The following is an 18,183-nucleotide window of genomic DNA, read 5'->3' on the forward strand; positions in this document are numbered from 1 at the left end:
TAGGAGCAGGGGTAGTGTTCCCCTCAGGGTTCTGGGGGGTGGGGATAGTGACAGTGGGGTCTGTGGGGGGCGTGTCAGCAGAATGCAGGTGAGTGGGGTTGGTGGGGGCAGAAGTGATGGCAAACACGGCAGTGGGGGGGGCGGAAGTCACTGAGTGTGTGACATTAATGATGATGTGAGGGCGGAAGTGATGTCACGTGTGGTGCATGAGGAATTGTGAGGGGCGGAAGTGGCTGTGGAAGCAGCCATGATGGGGGCAGAAGTGACATCATCAATCAGCGTGGGGGTGGTGGCTGCACGAGCTGCATGGCTAATGGCGTCCGAGCAGTTCCAGAGGCCTAGAGACCATTGAGTCTGTTCTGCTATTCAATGTGACTATGGCTAATCTACATCCTAAACTCCCTTTACCTTTATGTCCATATCCCTTAATGTCTTGGCTAGCAAAAGCCTATCAATCGCTTCATAAATTAATTATAATAAAAGGTCATAGGACAGTGTCAGGATATAAGTAACAGAATGGTGGCTAGCTCTAAGACTGAATAGAGTTGGGCTAATTGATATCTGTTCTGAAAGCTAGAAGGTAGTGGGGAAATAGTAACCCACAAAGATAATTGCTGTTGCAATGTTGTCCACAATATACATTAACAATTTTGACTTCGGAATCAAAAGCACAACTTCAAGGTTTACAGACAAAAAACAGAAAATTGCCAGAGGTTATTCTTTACTCAGGAGGACTCAAGCAAATTGCAAGACAACATCAATAAACTGAAAAATAGGTATATGATTGGAAAACAAATTTTAATGCAAATAAATGCAAGGTTTTAAATTTTGGCGAGAAAAATGACGAGGTTGCATATTAGCCGGAAAACAAGGATCTAAATGCAATGAGGAGCAAAGGGAATACAATCTGCACAAATAACTAAAAGTAGCCACAGAGGTTAATGAGGGCATCAAAAAAGCAAAATCAAGCACAAAGCTTTATTTCTACAGGAGTTAATTTAAAAGTAGAGAAGTTATGCTAAACTTGTAGTCTAAACTTTAGATTACATTTTGACTAATTTTGTTGCTATATTCTGGAAAGGATAAAGACCATAAGATACAGGAGCAGGAGCAGGCCATTCGATCCATTAAATCTGATCCACATTCAATCATGGCTGATATGTTTCTGAGCCCCATTCTTATGCCTTCTCCACAGACTCTTTAATCCCCTTACTAAACAAGTCTTAATCAAGTCAAAATAAAGTGGCCTCCACAGTCTTCTGTGGCAATGAGTTCCACAGATTCATCACCACCTGGCTGAAGATTTTCCTCTTCATCTCAGTTCTAAAGGGTCATTGAAATTTACTAGGGCTCGAGTTCTAGTCTCCTTCTCATGGAGGTATCTTCTCCATGTCCAATCTATCCAGGCCACTCAGTATTCTGTAAATTTCAATGCGATCACTCCCTCAACCTTCTAACTTCTAAGAAGTACAGACCCAGATTCCTCAACCACTGCTCATCTGTCAAGCTAATCCATCTCCATTGTTACCAATTCACCTTCACTTTTTAGGTGACTATTCTTTAAAAACCTGGCATTCTCAGATTCCTGGCCTGGCTTTCACTCCCACCTACTGGATCAGATGACATTCCTGTTCATTTCAGGCAGGAAACTTTCCGACGTTCAAATAAAGTTTGAGGATTAAAATAGCCGTCGTACAGAGGTTTTCCTCTGGCTCGCCATGCATGTCCACCTTGGCCGCAGCTTAAAAGTCAATCCCAAATATGTGCTGTGGCATTCCAAATTATCAATTTACATTTCCTGATTAAGGTATCGTAAACGTTTAATTTTAAATGTACCGCATCTTTGGAAAACAAGAAATGCAAGACTTAGTTCATCTGTTCTATTTTTGTTATGAACAGTAAAAGGCAAGAAAATTACTTCACCAGTAATATTGAATGGTTAGTATTATTACTGAAAAATGATTTCTTCTTCCAGGCAGATTATTCAGAAGACCTCTCCTGAGCCAGATTACTGTACTCCGAAGTAAGCTTACTTTATACTCATTTTTCCATACAGACAAGGTATACATTCAAATTATCCAGTCACCAGCAAATGATCAATTCGACCATTGGCAAATTTGACAAAGGTGTCATGATTTCCACTTTAATTTAATCAATTCACACTTTAGGACCTGCTTGTCTCGCCCAGGAAAGACATACATCTCTTGCTTTTAATGGACTTTGACCTCAGCTTTAGCTCGCTCTCACTATTCACCATCTAATCAATCATATGCTATTCATACAGTACAACTCTAGGACAACCATAAATTCAGCTAATAAATAGTCCACATTATCACATTTGAGTCAGTGTGTCTGTTTTTAAATAATTCTTCAGCTTTTCCAGCGTATCACTGCTGAGTTACAACATTTGCTATAAACACACACTCATGATTTTCTAATCATTAGGTCATCAGACTTAACTTTATTTCCTCATTTCATGCAATGTTATTTAACTTCATTTCAACTAATCCAGTAAATTTTAGGTTACTACACAAACATTCAGTTAACCTGAGAAACCTTGACTTTTAGAAAAACACCACGTCATCGGAAAAGCAATGTCTGACAAATAACATTGAGCCCATAGAAGGACAATAGGTTTCCAGATAATTATGTTTGTTCTTCCCAATAATGTCTGTATAATCAACAGAGGTAGGCTAGAACTAGGCTGGTGTTCTCCAAAGTGCATATTGCGGTTTGATTTTGCTGCCTTCCATCAATTTCCAGGAATTCTCTTGTGCTTTGACTATGTATTTCAAAACTATTACAAATTGCTTCATCACCTCCAAGATAAAAAATTAATTCAGATAAGTGAGCCGTGCTTTTCCTTGATCTTGTTTGTTCTGTATTTATTTTCTATCAATTCTTACCATATTCTATTTCATGTCAATATTTCTATGCACTAAACTCATTACTGATACCAGAAAGGGTGCTCATGTTAATAATTGTGAATAACAAATATTCCATACAGTTACTGAATGCCAGGAGTACAATGCAATGTCATTGTCAAAGACAAAAATTATAATGGACAGAACTCACCATCTATTGGAACCAAATTGCCAGTTTGGAATAAAACCACAACTTTTATTTCTAGATGACAAGAAAAAGTGTACATGCATAACTTAAGAAACAACACAAAAGCCACATTTGCAAGTTTAAAATATAATGCGGTTACAGTTGGACAATTATTAAATTCCCAACTTTTCCATTCAGTCACACAAAAATGTTGCTGGTCTTATCAGGGGATAAGGGCAGCCATTAACACAAGATGATCAAAAAGATCCAGGAATTTTCTACTACTGCTTCTTTCTCTCTCTGGAAGCCATGATGTGGAGGTGCCAGTATTGGACTCGGGTGGGCAAAGTTAAAAATCACAGAACACCAAGTTATAGTCCAACAGGTTTATTTGGAAGCATAGCTTTTGAAGTGCTGCTCCTTCATCAGGTACCTATCACAGCTATCTGATGTGATGAAGGAGCAGTGCTCTGAAAGCTAGTGCTTCCAAATAAACCGGTTGGACTATAACCTGGTGTTTTGTGGTTTTTAACTTTGTCTCTGGAAGCAATCATCAGAAACTATATTGATAGTGTCTCACTGACTTTCATGGACAAATATACAATTTTGTTTCAATTGTACTACATCCAATTGTTAATGCAATAATATGAAGAAAATTAGAAGCTATATCATACAGGTTAGTGACAAAATCAACATCAAGAAACATTTGAACTTATTCTAAAAACAAAACATGTAGGTATTCAATCCCACTTACCAATATTTTATTTTTATCTTTGCAAGAGCCTTTTCATATTGGCCCTTTAAACGAAAATGATCAAATTAGGAGGAAAGCTGTAACAAACAAAATAAATCAAGGTGCTGACAATATTTTTCCTTTCAGCATATTGTGGCAATGCATGTGTACCATTAGCACACAAAAAGAGGATAATGACAGGACCAACATGAAGAAGCTAACTAATAGTTTTTGGATAGATTTAACACTCGGTAACCTGAACTTCTCCAGAACCAGATGAAAGCTTGTGCATTTATGCAAATACAAGCAAAGTGATAGTATTGACACCTGTCCCTAGCCCCTATTCCTCACCTGCAGCTATGTCTATCCCGACTTGACTCAGCTCTAGTACCTTCCAGCAGCTATGCTGACAAATTAGGGGCAGTGATTATTCTTTGATTCTTAAATGATACTCAGTTAAAATCATACAACACCAGATTATAGTCGAACAGGTTTATTTGGAAGCACTAGCTTTTGGAGAACTGCTCCTTCAACAGGTGGTGGAGCGGAGCAGCACTCCAAAAGCTATTGCTTCCAAATAAACCTGTTGGACTATAACCTGGTGTTGTGTGATTTTTAACTTTGTACACCCCAGTCCAACACCAGCACCTCCAAATCATAAATGATACTCAGCTGCCATCACATAAAGCTGTGTGCATTGGGCCTGGATACATTTTGCAGTCGGCCGCTTTTGACTTTTCAGATTTAAAATGTGATGTAATTCTTCCTGTCGGTCATGAACAGATTGCTTGCTATTGCTACTTTCTACTCTTGACAAGAATTGCATCACCCCTTTAAGCAGCTAGTGCAGGGTCTTGACAAGGGGCCAGTCAGCTCAATCTTCTGCCTCCAACTCAGGCAGCTGCCTAATAGGAGCACGTTTTATCCTGGCTAGTCAGTGAATACAGGATAATGATGAATGACCCCCATAATTGCACAGATTTCATGCCAACTCCTCCTGATATCCACTAAACTTGCTCTAACCAGCCATTTATTGTGTGCAGGGGAGAAAAATCACCCCACATGCTGTTTTATAAAGACAGGAACAGTTTGTAACCAACAATATATTATTCTCCAGCAAAATTAAAGCTATGTGGAACTGCTGTTTTCTTCTCAAACTAAAATATCTGGCTGATGTCAAGGTCAACTGCAAGCTAATTGTTATTGGTAAGCAGCTGAGGTCATTTAAAGAGCATTTCCTGTAGGTGGATGTGTTTCTCCACAGATTGACAGGCACTAATTAATCTCCAGTTCCTCTGGAAGGTCAGAAGAAACCAACAGAAAATAACTGACTTGATTTTAAAAATAACCTTAAAACATATTGGGACTCAGAAATTTGACAGACCAGCCCTAATAAACACATTGAATATAAGATGTTAGAACCTGTCAAACTGGTTCTGCCAGTGTGCCATGACCGAACTTTGACCTGAAGTCCACTTTTTCATCTGATCACCACATGATTCCCTTGACTAACATCATGAATGACGAACCATCCTCAGAAGCCTCTATGTAAACAAAACTCTCCTCAGTCCAAATTTGCCGACAATGTTCCCAAATCCCAAACCAGCTTGTGAGGAGAAACATCCGTATAATATCTGCCCTATCATGCCCTTTCAGAATCCTATATATTTCAATCAGGTCACCTCTCAATATTGTGAATTCAACACATGCTACTCAATCTCTCCACATTGACTCCTAAGATGAAAAAGTTGTCCAAAGCTGTGAATGTTTGAAGTGTCCAGTCTAAGGCAACTATGGGAAAAACATGGACTGATTTTGAGGTATGGTCTCACCAAAATCCTGTACAATTACAGCAAGTCTCCCTTACACTTCCACTCTGATTTTCAGTTAACAACAAGAAATGTGTCTTCCCAATTACTCATTGTGCCTGCATGTTAACTTTGTGTTTATGTGCAAGGACACCGAAATCCCTCTGAACATCAACAAAGATTTGCTTCCCATCATTTAAAAAAAAATTGTCTTTTATTCTTCTCATTAAAGTGAATGATCTTCTATCGTTCCAGTTTACACAAGCAATTTTGAGAATTTTCTACAAGTAGAAATTCCTTGCTTTCTCCACTCTTTGCGTCCTCCACCTTCAGCCAAAAAACTGTCTGGCAACACATGGGGACTGAAAGATGGGACCTCTGAGTCTATGAAACTGGAAATCCCACTCAAGAGTACAATCCCAGCATAAAAAGATCATGGTAACCGGGGAGTATGTAGAATACAAGAACTGAACATGTCTCCCATCGAGGAGGCACTTGGGAGCATTTCAGGTTATAGAAACCAGGGCAGGGTGCAGGAAGTTTGCATGTTCTCCCCGTGTCTGCGTGGGTTTCCTCCGGGGGCTCCGGTTTCCTCCCACAGTCCAAAGATGTGCAAGTCAGGTGAATTGGCCATGCTAAATTGCCCGTAGTGTTAGGTAAAGGGGTAAATGTAGGGGTATGGGTGGGTTACGCTTCGGCGGGTCGGTGTGGACTTGTTGGGCCGAAGGGCCTGTTTCCACACTGTAAGTAATCTAATCTAATCTAATCTAAAGTGGAAGAGTGGTAAAATCTTGAAGAAGCTACCCCAACCCAAATACCTCTTTGTTGCCAGTCTTTGACCCATACAGTGAAACCTGCCTGGATGTCACCTTCTTTCTCTGTTCCCCAGCTGCATGTCTTGAAACAGTGGAATGAGTCTTTAAGCAGTCATTAATTGGGTTAGCTGCCTAACACCTTATCCTGCCTTCAGTAACATGGGGGGACAGATTGCAGTGACAAGTCAACTGGCCTACTTTACTTTATGTACCTCCCTTTCTTTCAAATAAGCTACTGGTTCTATGAATAGGGGTTGCTAAACCTCATCCCCTTGTGCCACTGTTCTGCCCAGTTACAATCGAATTACATTGAATTGCAGACTCTTCGGCTGACATTTTTGGCCATTCAAAACAAAATTGAGTGCAGGATCACTTCCCTCAGTTCAGAGGTGTATCCTGTGATGCAATCTTATGGGAGGCAGCCAGTTAAAGGCTCCCTCTTTGTTCAAGATTCCATTAAAGATGCTGGGGTGGGGGGTGGAGGTGGGAGAGGTAAATGGATAGTGACCCAAATGTCACCATCGCCACTGTGACAGCTGGGCACTGCTGGGGCTGATGGAGAGTGACAGAGTGGCTCAAATGGAGCCAATTTTGCAAGGCTTTTAAAGAGGGATCTTACACAATGAAAGCCTGGAGTAGTTGGGGTCATCAATGTGGAAGGGAAACCCTTGTGAGTCTGTGATAGTTGTAAACCATGAGGTCCTTCCGGCTGCCATTCCATTGGCAAGCAGCAAAGAAGGTTTTGGATGGCTCTCCTCTTCAGGCCAGTTGAACAACACAAGTTGCCAAACAGAGCTTCCTGCCACCACTGTCATTCTATCAGCAGCAAGGGAGCCCTCTGCGATGTGGAGAAACTGGCAATGACCAGCCTCATAACAATGGTGTCACTTCACCCTTATCCTTCACCGAACTCTGCGAAGGCAAAAGTGAGGACTGCAGATGCTTGAGATTAGAGTCAAGATTAGAGTGATGCTGGAAATACACGGCAAGTCAGGCAGCATCCGAGGAACAGGAAATTGAAATTTCGGGCAGGAGCCCTTCATCAGGAATGGTTCACTGAATTCACTGAGTTCTGCCTGACTGACTCTGATAGTCGCAGATCCTTTATATTCTTCACCCATTATGCCCTTTTCTTCCAAGTGCAATCCCTACAGTGGCCACCGCTCCCTTTAGCCCTGACCCACCAACTGGCTTACAACTCTCTGGGTGGGCTACTATCCTTCATTGGGAGTAGGTGCAATCCTGTGTTCTACAGACCACCAAAGCAGGATCACGTCTCACTCCCAGAGGCATCAATTGGACCCTGTTACAATAATTACTCCAGTCCCTTGTTACATTTAGCATCTTCCAATCTTCTTTTGCAACTCAGAGTCTAGGGAACTATGGAAGATCTCAACCAATCCATCCACTATCTCAGAAGCCAGGCTTTTAGAATCCTAGGAAGTAAATCGAAAGCCCACGAAATTGGTCACCTTTCTCTAAGAAGATCCAGGAAGGTTCGTTGGCTTTTGCACATATAAAAATTCTCCATCCTGAATCTAACTTTTATCAAGAATGAGACTTATAGGGCCAGTGGTGGGCATCAAATCAGGTACCCAGACTGTAATGTCAGGGAGTGTTTTACACTGGCTCTCATTTTCAGAACAGTTTCTACATTGACTCTCAAAAGCTAGAGGGAATCCTTAACTGTTATGCAAATATTACATTTGATACTCACACTGCACTGCAATAAAAAATACAAATATTGCACAAGATAGAACAATCAGAGAAAACAAAGCAGGAGTTTATTATTTGGGTTTTAAGAGATGGGCGTTAGAGAATTACAGTACATTCAAATTCATTTGTACTTTAGCTATAACTTAAACTCACAAGCTGACAAATAATAAAAACCTAGACCATATGATACCTGACTTCTTATTAAGCAGTTGGAGTTTAATACTAAGTCAAGCATATTTATGGAAAATTTCAAATGATGTAGTCCAAAACTAAACATTGCAAGTGTGATTGCTTGAAATGTATTTCTCATTTACTGCTCAGTGTGTAATATTTGTTTCTGTGACACATATGCAGAATCAATTATGAAAGATTGTACTGTAGCTCAAACAGTCTTGTTCTATTATTTAACATGGTTGGTTGAATTACTTCATTTTCTGATTTCAAAAGCGTTAACAGTTGTGGCAGTTAAAAAATGATTATCTTCTAGCTGTGAAGTCAGTAATGGTTACAAAAACAAGCTGGCATGTTTGACTTGTTTATTCATAATTTTCAAGTTAAATTCAGTTTTATAAGAATGCTAAAGTAGTCAGTTAAGTGCTTGCACTGTTATAAAATTGAAAAAAATCATAACATTACAAATAAATACAAACTGATTGCACACTGCACTATTTTATTTCTCTCCATACTAGCTGTAAGACAGCAAGCAACACAAAGTTCCAAGTTAGTTCCCTGACCGAAACACAAACATCATTGCATTTTGATTAACTACCAAAAGGTTCCATTGACAATTCCACATATCGACTGAATCAGAAAATGTTGAAATATATAACAAAATAAATCATGGAACAGCTTACATCACAAATTAATAATCAGATAAATGTCCTCCTTAACAATCAGAGATTTAATGATCATTTTTGATGATGGCTACAATTACAATTAGGAGTTAATTCTGTATCAATTTACATGTGTACACTTTACACACATACTGTGAGACAATGGTCTGCTCTTAGCTTACATTGTTAGAAATATTAGCATATAATATGTTAATAGTATAGACATTTCTTATCCCATGGGTGACCGCATGTAAAACAGATACCTTGTTTAAGAGGATGAACTACCCTCCAGAGAATAAAAGCAATTGTCTGTGGCAATTGGAATCTGGCTTAAACAAGTAATTGCCGCTTGAAAAAGAGAAAACAAATCCCTTAAAAAATGTAATTTTATATATCAGCTCTCTTATTTGAAAATATAGCCACTTGTGTTTATTCCTCAGTCCAACACAAAAAGTCCAGTTGTGTACTCGATCAGGGTGATGCATAGATGTACCTGATTCTCTTTGTGTAACCCTGACCATAGCCTGTCCTTCAGTTGCACAGCCAATGATCTTTAATAGCAAAAATCTAATTCTGTAGGCCTCCAACTCCCTAATGGCTGTTAATTTCTGTGTTAACAACTGACAGTCCTGCACAGACATCTGGATGCTGAACAATATATCTTCCCTTCAAATCTCCCATGCCCAAAAGCTTGTTAGCATTTAGTTAATTAGCTTTCAATAAAAGGTAAAATCCGATCAGCCGGCAAAACTGGAATACATAACTTCCCATTTTGATATATTTACAGCTTGCCTGAAAATCCCAATAATCCAATGCTTCACTTTAATGCCACAAGTAATTAAAAGCTGCTCTGAGGTTTGCAGCTTTTAGTTTAGGCAATTAATGCCCATTGAAAATGGTTGATTTCAAAAAAGATCAAAGCAAGTAGAACAATTTGGAGAAGATGTGTAATTAGTAATCACAGCTCTGAAATTGAGGAGGAGTTTCTATAAGACAGAATGTTTATCCCCGTTTATTTCACCACTGCCAGACATATGTTCTGAATTTCTCTCTCAATATCCTTATATCAAATATTTAGAGTTACTGTAAGCAAAAGCAGTTAAGAGTTGACAGGCTACACTCTTCAACATGCCACCTTTCCCACAGCAGAGCATTTCAGAGTGCAATAAAAAATCTAAAATTAATCTATTTCCAACTCTGCAGAACATTTCATATCACATAATTGCATATTAATGCAAATAGTACCACTCACAACCTAAAGGAAAAAAGACACAATTAAACTGCAACTGTCCAGGGTATACCATCCAGTGAGCTCTCACATCATAACAATCCCAATGAGTCTTTTTTAAACTGACAAGCATGTACCTTTAATACTGCGAGACTGCAAGTATTATTTGCATATTAACATCAAGGAAGGATCACTTGAACTAACCATAACAAGCCAGGAGAAGCCCAGATTTCTTGCAGTCTGCTTGTAGAGTTCCCTTCGGTTTTCCAGGTTTGAAGCAGAAGGCTGTAGTCTCCAGTGCAGAGGTTAAAATACCCGAATATAGGAATGTGTTAGCTCAAACAAAGGATTATCTTTCTCAGTCTGCAATTCTCTTCAGTTTCTTGAACCAATCTGTCTGGAGGCTATTGTAGCAGTGCTGATTATCACACTTCTGTGAGCAAGTACAAAGCACTATGCATACTGCAAGTTTTCCTTATTTCTTAATTACTTCAGTTCAGTCCAATGCCTGACAAAATATCAAGTATATCAGTGTCCACAGAAGATTCTTTCCAGAGGAAAGCACTCTTTCTTCCCTGCCACACGGTGTAAATGCCTTTCACCCTGGGGAGAATGAATACAATCAACACAATCTGAATTGTAAGTGCACTGAATTTGGATAGCAAATGGCAGCATACATTTAGTGAACTCTAGACTCCTGTCATCAGATTGACAGGTAAAAGCTTGTTTTAGCCAAGCAGTGCTCATATAAAATGGCAGGATCTGATTTACTAATATTAGAAAGAATCCCCAGTTAAATATTCTATGGAACAAAATGCCTGGTTTTCAAAAATAGTCATACATATTTGAGGTCCTCTTTTCCAAGTCAAGGGTACAGTATAATTATTTGGATTATGAAAATGATTGATCCTAGCTAACATCAATCAGAAATCCATACAATTTTAAATCTGAATACATTACTTAAGTGAAATGACATCTAGATGGCTGATGCCAGAAGTATATCCGAATGACTAATATTCAGCAATAACCATGCTGCCAAATTGTACTGTAGTTTAAAATTTGATTTAATTGAGGCTTTATCTTTTTCATACATATTGGTTTTCCTTTACATCATTCAGATCACAAATCAAAGAGCAACCTAATTCTACTCAAAATTACTATGCTAATTATCATGGGGATGGACAAAATGAAAGCTGTACAGAATATTTACTGATTCTTGAATATTTAACAATACTATATTATGCAATTTGAAGATTAACCTGTTTCAATTAATTTTAAAGCAGATGAAAGTTTGTCATGGAACTGAAATTGCTAAAATAGGAAAACCTCACAGAATCATACCTTGGTATGTTGTTAATTTTTTTTAATACAGAACAAAACATTTTAAGTTGGCACTAAAAAGAATTAGAATCAGTATGTGTTCCCTTAGAAATCACAATTTAAAGGGAGTTCGGAGAAGGTCATGAATGACATATTGCTACAGAGCTCAGAGAGTCATCAGTATTTTTAGAGCAGCTTTTATTTAACACATGCATGTCTCATATTCAATGGCACACAACATCTGAACTACGCAAGCCCCTGACAATCAATGACAAAGAAGTCACCTCGACTAGTTTCTTATTTCAAACTGGGACCAAGAGTTTCATCACCTACATTGGCAACCTCCCGTTATTCATCTCTATCTGTGTCACAGAGTCCTCTGAATGCAATCTGACTTTAACCATGCAATTTATTGCCTTTAATTAGACTGAGCACCGCAGTAAGGATACTGACAGAAATAGTACTGATCCAGACTAACCTTTAGAAGATTTGAGGATATTAATATAAATTTTAAATGTCAATTATGTGTTTTTAGGCCATTATGTTATTACCACAATACTATTTGATCAACTCATATCAACCATCAATTACTCTATGTGAAATGGAAGCAAGCATGTTATCAAGCAATTTTAATTGATTTGGATTTGCAAATGAATAATCAAATGTAAACTGCTAAACCTATATTGAAGATTCTCATTAACAGGTAAAATTGTAGATAAATATAGAGTCATAGAGTAAAACAGCACGGAAACAGACCCTTCGGTCCAACTAGTCCACACCAACCATGTTCCCAAACTAAACTAGTCCCACCTGCCTAAGCTTGGCCCATAACCCTCCAACCTTTCCTATTCATGAACGTATCCAAATGTCTTTTGATTGTTGTAACTGTATCTGCATCCACCACTTTCTCTGGCAATTCATTCCACACAAGAGCTATTCTCTGTGTAAAAATGATGCCCCCATGTCCTTCTTAAATCTTACTCCTCTCACCTTAAAAGTGTGCACCTTTGTTTTGAACTCCCCCGCCTCAGGGAAAAGACCTTTGTTATTCACCTTGTCTATGCCCCTCATGATTTTATAATATCTTTGTGTATATACACTGTTAGACAGTTAAATAAATTCTGGGCCGGTGTTAGGTTGGGAAAGAGCTCCACTCGTGACCAGGATAATTCATATAACACTCAACATCAAAAGGAAGATTCAACCTTCCTGCATTAGATGAAATTTCCGTTTTCTCTTATATTCTATTTCCTATTGAGCAAATAATAACAGAAAGGAGTCCCATCTCACCATACTCATACATGATAATTTGATGATGTTTTAGATTACATATTGACTCTAGTTTTGCTGCAACAGGGCATCTCACCTATCCACAATGAGTTGAATTTCCTGCTATATGTTTAGGTTTGTATCTTTTTGTGTGGCAAGTTGCTGAAAATGCAGGTTGCTATTAGCACAGCAAGAAAACAGGGCATCTGGCACCTGATATAACAGGGAAAGCAACTGTATATCTCTATGAGTAATCTGTTTGAAGGTCTGTGAAAAAATATCTGTCTGAAAAGGACTGAGAAGAATGTATAAATTAGAGTGGATAATTTCAATGTCAAAGCAGGGACAGGAGAAGAAATAGAAAAGGAAAGAAATATTGGATTAGGAGGTTTGAGATAAAGGGACAAAAAGGATAAACCAAAAAGGTTTACATCATAGGAAACAATTGAAGAATCTCCAACAGTAAAAATGACCTAACTAATAAGATAGAGTCATAGAGTCATACAGCACGGAAATAGACCCTTCAGTCCAACTAGTCCATGCCAATCGTAATCTCAAACTAAAACTAGTCCAACCCTGCCTGCACTTGACCCATATCCCTCTGAACAGTTCCTATTCATGTAATCATCCAAATATTGTTTAAACATTGTAACTGTACCCACATCCACCCACTTCTTCTGGAAGTTCATTCCACACATGAATTAACCTCTGCATAAAAAAATTGCCCTTCAGGTCTTTTTAAAATCTTTTTCCTCCCATTTTTAAAATATGCTTACTCGTCTTGAAATCCCCCACCCTAGGAAAAAGGCACTTACCATTCACCTTATCTATGCCCGTCATGATTTTGTAAACCTCAATGAAGGTCACCATTCAACCTCCTATGCTCCAGTGAAAAAAGTCCTAGCTTCTCCTTATAACTCAAATCATCCACTCCCGGCAACATCCTGCTAAATCTCTTCTGAATTCTCTGCAACTTGATAACATCTTTCCTATGACAGGGCAATCAGAACTGGACGCAGTACTCCAGAAGAGGCCTCACCAACATCCTGTACAACTTCAATATAATGTCCCAAATCTTTTACTGAAGTGTCTGTGCGAAGAAGGCAAGTGTGCCAAATACCTTCTTCACCACCGTGTCAATATGTGACACAAACTTCAAAGAATTATGTACCTGAACCCCAGGTCCCTCTGTTTTACAACACTGCCCAGAGCCCTACTTATAATTGTATAAGTCCCACCCTTGTACAAAAATTCAAAATATTGTACCAAAATACAATACCTCACATTTATCCAAATTAAACTCCATTTGCCACTCTTCAGCCTACTGGCCCAAGTGATCAAGCTTTCGTTGCAATTTCAGATAACCTTCTTCACTGTCCACTATATCACCAATGTTGGTGTCACCCACAAACTTACTAATCATGTCTTCTGTATTCTCATCTAAATCATTTACATAAATGACAAACAAAAATGGACCCAGCACCGATCTCTGTGGAAGGCTGGTAACAGGCCTCCAATCTGAAAAACAACCCTCCACGACCACTCTCTATCTCCTACTAGAAAGCCAATTTTGTATTGAATTGGCAAGCTCTTCCTGAATCCCATGCGATTGAACTTTACTAATTAGTCTATCATGCAGAACCATGTCAATAACCTTGCAATATTGTTCATTTTCCGTGTCAGAGATTGAATGGCAATAATTAACTGTTATGAAATCAATAAAAGGGTACTTGTGTTTGTAAGTCATGCTTTTGGTGTGTTTAGTTTACATTTATGAAAGTCAGCAACTTCATTCCATTCAATGTATTTTCAACAATGCAATAGACAGTGAGATGCTGTTTCTGCAAATCAGCAGAGTGGTACAAATGAGACAGTGACTTTCAGGTACTGCATATGTCTAAGTTACTATACCATTTGTACTTAAATAAGTGAGTGCCATTCCCCTCATGAATATTTTGACAGCCAAATCTCGGTCACTGACTGATTTATTCTCAGAATACTGATTTATTCTCAACTGGAACACTTATCAGCCTTGATTTATCAAATAGTTAGCACATATGTGAATATGAATCTGATAGGTCCATACAAGCTAAGAATATCCAAATGTCCTTGTCAGCCTGCAGTGACTTTGTTGATCTCAGGATAGCAACTGGACTTAGCATCCCTGATGTGGGAAGGGGAAGCTTGTAGCTTACAATAGTGCCATATATCTTTTACACTTATTGTTGGAACAGAATGCATGTATGGGTGTGTAGGAAGAAAGCTTCAACATCCCTGTGAAGTTTGCTCCTCTGAACAAACTTATAGGTTTTTTTTAGATTAGATTCCCTACAGTGTGGAAACAGGCCCTTCAGCCCAACAAGTCAACACCGACCCTCCGAAGAGTAACCCTACCCAGACTCATTTCCCCCTAGCTAATGCACCTAACACTATGGACAATTTAACTCAGCCAATTCACCTAACCTGCACATCTTTGGGCTAAGGAAGGAAACCAGAGCACCCGGAGGAAACCCACACAGACATGGGGAGAATGTGCAAACTCCACACAGACAGTCGCACGAGGCCAAGGAATTGAACCCAGGTCCCTGGCACTTTGAGACAGCAGTGCTAACCACTGAGCCACCGTGTCACCCTTTTTTTGTTGGGTTTCTTATGCCCCCACCAACCATCCTACCAGCCATCACATCCAGAAGATCATCAGCTGCCAATTCCCCCAGCTGCAGTGAGATGCTATCACCAGGCACATATTCCTTCCCCTCCCTTGTCCACTTTCCGCAGGGTCTGTTCCTAACAGGACATCCAGGTCCACTATTTCTTTACACCCAACAGCCTCCCCAACCCCGCAGCCGCATGGCACCCTCCCCACAGCCCCATGGCACCTTCTAATAAGTATCCACTATCAAAACAAGTCAAGGTAACTTCTTTGAGAAGGAATGCCTAGAAGTGAAATTGGTTGTTGCATATTATGATCCTTCATCTATTACCTCATTTATCTTCTTGGCAATTTTCTTTGTGCTTCCCTGTTTCATTTTGTGCCAACCTGTTTCAGGGTGTCTCTCTCTCTCTCCCTTTGGAATTTTCCCTTTCATCCTGCTCTGAGTTCACCTTCAGTCCAAATATTGTCCACATAGTTTACATGTATTTTCTTCAAGATTCACTACCCACAATGTGAAGTGGGAGGATATATATCTGGATTTATGAGTGCGTAGAAATGAATTTTTCCAATAAAGAGGGAGAGTTTAATCGCCACTGATGAATTTGTTATTAGTGGTACGTTTATGAGTAGGTTTTGTGGTGTTATTAATTCAGTGCAAAGTTCTACCTCATCTTCAGATTTAGTTACCGTCCAATTCCTCAGAATCTGACTGTCAACCAATGATTCTTTGGAGTTCATTATCAAAGGATTAACACATCAAATCCAGGAGAATACTGACTAGTGGATCCCAAGACAGATGGTCAAGTATAAAACTAGATAAAAAAACATTTTCTTGATTGTTGCTTTAGTTACAGAAAATAGCATTATATAAATCTATCTTCTAAACCAGAAGCCTTTCTTTATGTGGGCTAAGAAATGTGGTCCAGAACTAAAGGGAATAGGTTTAGGGTGAGAGGGGAAAGATATACAAGAGACCTAAAGTGCAACTTTTTCACGCAGAGGGTGGTATGTCTATGGAATGAGCTGCCAGAGGAGGTCAGGGAGGCTGGTACAATTGCAACATTTAAAACGCAACTGGATGGGTATATGAATAGGAAGAGTTTGGTGGGATTTGGACTGGGTGCTGGCAGGTGGGACTAAATTAAATTGAGATGTCTGATTGGCATGGACAAGTTGGACAGAAGGGTGTGTTTTCCATCTGTACATCTTTATGACTCTATGACTCTACCTCTGGAATAGTGGGACTTGAACCCAAGCCTCCAGAGCAGCATAGTGGCTCAGTGGTTAGCACAACTGCCTTAGAAGGCCCAGGACCTGGGTTTTATTCCAGCCTTGAGTGACTTTGTGGAGTTTGCACATTCTTCCCTTGGGTTTCTGTCGGGTGCTCCGGTTTCCTCCCACAGTCCAAAGATGTACAGATTAGCTGGATTGGCCATGGGAAATGTGGAGTTGAATGTCTCTTTCCGCATTAGAGGATTCTGTCCTGGCTCACAGGTAGGGACACGACCCATTGTGCCACAAGACATCCACTCACCCCACCCAGCCCATAGATGCAGGAGAAATTGGGACCTGTAGCCAGGCCTCCTGGGTCAGGGGTAGGGATATTACCACTACACCAAAAGACCACACCCCTCCTCCATACATGCTAATAGATTTTCCAATAAACCCATTTTGAGATGTTATTGTACACCTTCAGAGCATGTCGGACTTGAACCTGGGATTCTGGTCCAGAGATAGGGTCCATACATGCTAAAACATTTATAATTAATCTGTCCTGATGTGTGTTGACACATTCTGTAGCAACTGGGACTTGAACCCAGGCCATTTGGCTCAAAGGTAAGGATATTACAATTGTGCTATAAGAGACTCATGCATGCTAAGATACTTAATCAATATTCTGCACTCGTTTATTTTTAATTATAATAATGCAATTAACATAGCAATTAACATATAGAGTCAATGAATTTGGGCTAAAATTTGGCCTACTCCAATTTGTTTTGGTGCATGGCTCAAAATTTGAAAGCTGTTTGCACCTAACCCATTGGAGAGGGGAATATGTAAATATGGTGCTCCTGCTTAATCAATATATCTACAATGTAGAGCTGGGAGTCCTCACTCCATTGGCTGCCTCTGCACTCAACATAGTGCCAATTGGAGTTGTGCTGAAACCATATGGTGTAACCAGCCAGTTTGATAAACGGCAAACTGACCATCCTAAAGGCAAAATATACTGACTAATATCATCCAAAGTTAACACAGGGAAAATTGAACACCAAGAATATTTCATAGAGATAGTCTGGCCCTGGAAGTGTTAATGGTGCAAGAGGGTAGATAGAAAAATACCACTGTTCTGAAGGACAATCATGGCCTCAAGGACAATCCTCAGAAGGGCATAGGAATGGATGTCCATGGAGGCATTTCTATACTTTGGGAAAAAGGACCGAGTAAGAATGCCCCAAACGTCTATTGTCCTCACAAAGATGGTCAAGGTCAGTGAATGCAACTTCACATTACATCTCCTACTTATAACACGACCAACCTTTCATCCTGCTCAATGCACTTTATCCCGATCACTCACCCATTAGCAGTCCCTGGCATTCTGAGCATGTGTATAACATTCAGAAACTTTACCTCACCATCTCATGCTTACCACTGATGCCTCACACCTGCCTCTCTCTTTATACGTACCTCCAGCTATTCATCCAAGGCAATGCCATGAAAAACAACTTTACATCAAGAAATGGTTTTGAATCA

At 39.5% G+C, this 18,183-nt stretch overlaps 1 protein-coding gene across 2 annotated transcripts in view; it reads right to left on the reverse strand.

Moving 5' to 3' along the window:
- The window catches only part of rbfox1 (RNA binding fox-1 homolog 1), a 1,725,607-nt gene extending 1,714,839 nt beyond the window's left edge, over positions 1-10,768 (reverse strand). Inside the window, exon 1 of one of the 2 annotated variants that reach the window (XM_043711602.1) lies at positions 10,389-10,768. In XM_043711602.1, coding sequence (XP_043567537.1) covers positions 10,389-10,391 — 3 coding nt within the window. In that variant the 5' untranslated portion in view covers positions 10,392-10,768. The remainder of the gene's footprint in view (positions 1-10,388) is intronic. The other variant, XM_043711606.1, reaches the window with a different exon arrangement.
- Positions 10,769-18,183: the final 7,415 nt, after the last annotated feature.

The sequence above is a fragment of the Chiloscyllium plagiosum genome, chromosome 21 (genome assembly GCF_004010195.1).
Source record: "Chiloscyllium plagiosum isolate BGI_BamShark_2017 chromosome 21, ASM401019v2, whole genome shotgun sequence".
Taxonomy (NCBI): Eukaryota; Metazoa; Chordata; class Chondrichthyes; order Orectolobiformes; family Hemiscylliidae; genus Chiloscyllium; species Chiloscyllium plagiosum.